This window comes from Aethalodelphis obliquidens, unplaced genomic scaffold (genome assembly GCF_003676395.1).
Source record: "Aethalodelphis obliquidens isolate GAN/ISIS:26980383/991018 unplaced genomic scaffold, ASM367639v1 scaffold10, whole genome shotgun sequence".
Taxonomy (NCBI): Eukaryota; Metazoa; Chordata; class Mammalia; order Artiodactyla; family Delphinidae; genus Aethalodelphis; species Aethalodelphis obliquidens.
The window spans coordinates 8,188,241-8,192,783 of NW_020837954.1; the positions used below are offsets into that span (position 1 = coordinate 8,188,241).

General features: G+C 37.0%; 1 protein-coding gene across 1 annotated transcript; it reads right to left on the reverse strand.

The window, feature by feature from the left end:
* Positions 1–2,693: 2,693 nt before the first annotated feature.
* On the reverse strand, positions 2,694–4,110 carry GPR33 (G protein-coupled receptor 33). The gene has a single exon (XM_027111742.1). The coding sequence runs from the start codon at positions 4,097–4,099 to the stop codon at positions 3,077–3,079; it is 1,023 nt and encodes a 340-aa protein (XP_026967543.1). The 5' UTR covers positions 4,100–4,110; the 3' UTR covers positions 2,694–3,076.
* Between the last annotated feature and the right edge of the window lie 433 nt (positions 4,111–4,543).

A 4,543-nucleotide genomic window follows, 5' to 3' on the forward strand; every position in this document is an offset into this window, starting at 1 on the left:
TTGGGTCCGGAGAATTCACAGTAGTGAGGATGTTGATGAGATCAACACAACCATAACAAGCAGGTTTTCTAAAAGTTGACCATAGTTTTAAGGGAAATTAAAAAATACATTTGGGGAGAATTTTCTCAAGTTTACACACTACTTTTTAAAATTGAAGTGACTTCTTAAAAAACCGTCCTCATAATAACTTATACTTATGTAGTGTTTTATATTTTAGAAGTAATTTCATATACATAATCTCATTCCGAGCTGTCCCATATTATAGATGAGGAAGGTAAGTCCCAGAAAATGTGGATAACCTGCCCCAAATAAAACACCAAGCTAGAGGCAAAGCCAGACCACCACCCAAATCTCCTGGTTACAAGTTCAATGCTTTTTCTTTTTTTACATTGTATGTGGATCCTGACATTTTCTAGGAACTTCTTTTTGATTTTTGCCATCAATATAGTGAATTCTGATGAAATAAACGGACTATGTATATTTGGGCTGGAAGCCCTGCCTCACAGCCTCCTAACAGTGACGTCAGGCAGTGGGTAGGGTGATTAAGAGCATGGTTTGATTCTAGCACCAGACTGCCTGGACTTGCAATACTGGCACTTCCACTTGCTTACTGTGCGGCCTTGGGCAAGTGCTTCAGTTTCACAGCCTGTAAAAGAGTGATAACAATGTGACCTACTTCATAGAATTGCTGTGGGATTAAGTGAGTTACTATTTGTAAAGCATTTTGAACCATGCCTGGGCACAAGGTAAGTGTGATGTAAATCTTTTTAAAATAAAAATCTGGTTCAATCCTATTATTTTATACCCAAAGTCCTTTTTCAAATCACATATTGTCATGACCCATATTCAATTTTCATTAAGTCTATTTTACTGGATATCAGTTACATGTAGTACTATAGAAAAGAAATAGTATGATTGATAGGCTTCTCTCTGTCCTTGAGGCGTTTACAGTCTGTAGAGAGATGGAACAAAGTACATAAAAGAGCCCGGAAAGAGCACTTCCTTGTTTGTTACTGTAGCAAATATGAGGAGGGAGACCAAAGGCTCTGTGGCTGTTAGGTTTCCAAAGTAGGATTCTTGTTTCAAAGAATCATTATGTTCCAACCAATAACTTGCTTTCTTAAGTCCTGCATCATAAACTCCAGTGGGCTTGTCAGGCCCTGGGAGAGTGTGTGGAGGGAAGGAGCAGCAGCCCCTTCTTGCTGAAGGGCCACTCAGAGCCACAGCCTGGTCTTCCATCCTGCTTCTCCGTCTCTGGGACACTATTCAAGTCTCCAAAACTTGAAATAGGGGCCAACAATGAAACTGTTCACCTACCCAAAATTTTTTGTCCCTTATATTCAAAGTGAGAGAGGCCAAGCCTCTAGGTGCCCAAGAAAGCAGTGATGCCAAGTCAATTAGCAGAATTTCTAGGGCATAGAACTACTATTACTTTCCCACTATGAAAAGTTAGTAATGAAAATTAATTTCCCTTCCTCTCTGTAACCCTTTGTAATTAATATCATCCTTTTGGGGGATTTCTGAGGAGGATGTACGCCTGTGGCTTGGAATTGTCTGTGCAAAGCTAGCTGAAATATTTAGGGACTGAGTTTGCGTTGTGGCCTAAATATCTGCCTTCTGTATTAGTTGAACTAGATAGAACTATCTATTGATTGATATGTACTGACCAACAGATAGAACTAACTAAATATATAAAAGGTAATAGGTCACTGATACTATGTGGTCCTATATAACTTAGGTGCTGTAATATTTTTCAAAAACTTGATGCAAAACTTGAAAACCAGGGAAACAAAGTTAATTTTGTTATTGCTGTTTTAGAATTAAATATACTGTGACATTACCCAGGCAGGCTCACAAACATTTATAATTGTGTTAGTCCCATATTTCTGTGACAGCTTAATCCATAAATATTAAAAAGACACTTAAAGTATCTTTATACTTAAAACATTAAAATATAAATTCTTTATTCTTTAACATGGAGATGACAAGATGAGTGCCTTGTCATCTCCACGTTAAATTTTGTTCATACCAATTAAATAATTTAGGTGCTATCTGAATAAAGACCTTGGTCTAAATGTCTATTTGGTAGAAAATTCAGATTGATGGGTTCTATTGGTATTTAGAAAATGATATTCCTATAGCCTCAAAAATCAAAGGTTAAGAATCACATTTGCATCAGTCCACACCAACTAGGATGGCTATAATTGAAAAAAAGGAAAATAATAGGTGTTGGTGAGGGTATGGAGAAACTAGAACTTTTGTACATTGCTGATGAGAATGCAACATGGTACAGCTGTTGTGGAAAAAAGTGGCAATTCCTCAAAAACTTAAACATAGAATTGCCACGTGACCCAGCAATTCAAAATAATTGAAAATAAAGACTCAAACAGACACTTGTACACCAGTGTTCATGGTAGCATGATTCACAATAGCCAAAAGGTGGAAACAGCTCAGATGTCTCTCAACAGAAGAATGGATAAACTAAATGTGATATATACATATAACAGAATATTATTTAGCCATAAAAAGAATGAAGTTCTGATACATGTTACAACATGGATGAACCTTGAAAACATTATGCTATGTTAAATAAGCCAGACACAAAAGGAGAAATATTGTATGATTCCACTTACGTGGAATATCTTGAATAGCAAATTCATAGAGATAGAAAGCAGATTGGAGGATATGAGGAGCTAGGGGAAGGGGCGGGGGGTAGGGGCGTGAAAGAGGAGTTATTGCTTAATGCGTAGAGTTTCTCTTTTGGGTGATAAAAAATTTTGGAAATGGATAGTGGTGATGGTTGCAAAATATTGTGAATTTAGGTCATGCCACTAAAATGTACGATGAAAAATGGTGTTATATGTTATATATATTTTACCACAATGAAAGTAAAAAAAAAAAATCACATTTGCAACATCACCCATCACATTTTACAGCCCTTATAATATTCATAGATCTAACTATAATACAGCCCAGGTGTCTCTCTAATATAGGGACTATATTATACAAGAGTTGAGGGTCTGTCTCTGGTGATATCATTGACTAAGAATCCATTCTTTTCTCTGGGATCCAGAATTTAAATATTGGCTTCTGAATTTAGGTTTTGTGTCCTTTCTTCCGAAGAATCTTCATTGAATGTTGACTCAAAAAGAGCAAGAACAGACTTCTTGAAAACCTTTCTGAAGTTCTCCCCAGTAAATAGGTAGAGTGTGGGAGAAAAGACAGTATTGAAAGAAGTAGTTATCACTGTGAGTATCAGAGTCAACTGGAAAAGTAGTGATCTGTTCTTAGTGAGAATTAAACCTTGGTATACATGGTAGGGCATCCAACACACAAAGAAAGAGATAACGGCAGTCATCATGACTTTGAAGGGCTTGTTGGATTTGAAGAGGCTCCTCTCTTTCATCTTTTTGGCTACTCTTTCATAACAAAAGGTGATGATGAGGAAAGGCAGAAGGAAGCCCAGCAAGAAGCGGCTGCTGAAACAGGCTACATGAATCCATTTTCTTAATGTTTGCATCTTTTTGCCTTCCCAGTTAGTAGACACAGCATAGTTATTCTGGCAGGTCACTCTTCCGTTATGGTCATCATGTACCTCCCTGAAAACCACATAGGGCATGCTGAGGGCAGTGGCAAATATCCAGACTCCCAAGATGATGCCGGAAACCCAGCGTGGGGTTCGGTGCAGCTGTGACCACACCGGTTGAAGAGCGAGAAGATAACGATCAATGCTGATGGCTGAGAGGAAGAAAACAGAGGCAAACATCCCTGCAGACAAAATGCTATTGAAGACCTTGCATGTGGCCATTCCAAAGCTCCAGTGATTTTCCTGAAGGTAGGAGATGGCCAGAAATGGCAAAAATAATGTTGAAATAAAATAAGAGAGAATGAGATGAAAATATAAGAGAGTATTAACAGTCTTTTTCATTTTGAATTTTAGCACCCATAGGTAGAAACCGTTGGTGATAGTGCCAATTATAAATGACGTGAACAAAAGAAGTGCAACAATCACTTTTGAGGCAGGTGTTGGAATGTGAATGCTGTTTCTTATTAAAGTAGAGACATTGAGCAGGTAATCATTAGAGTTGATCAGATCCATAATTGGAATGAGAAACTGAAAATAACAACAAAAAAGAAGCAAAAGAAATGGTTAAATATAGAAATTAATATAGTAATTTTTGCATATTCATAGTCAAAATGACAATATTTTTTAAATGACAAACAATATTTTTACAATAATGCAAATCAGATATTTTTCTTTTATTTTGTGTGAGGAATTAAGATCAGATTAATTTGAGCATCAAAAATAGAAATACTACAGATGCAATGAAATTAATGTGAAATAGAAATAAGTTTGGAATATTCTCACTTCATTAAGTAATTAATTTAGGCAGCTAAAAATATCCTATTTAGGGAATTCTCTGGCAATCCAGTGGTTAGGACTACATACTTCCACTGCATGGGGCACGAGTTTTATCCCAGGTCGGGTAATTAAGATCCCTTGTGGGGCTTCCCTGGTGGTGCAGTGGTTGAGAGTCCACCT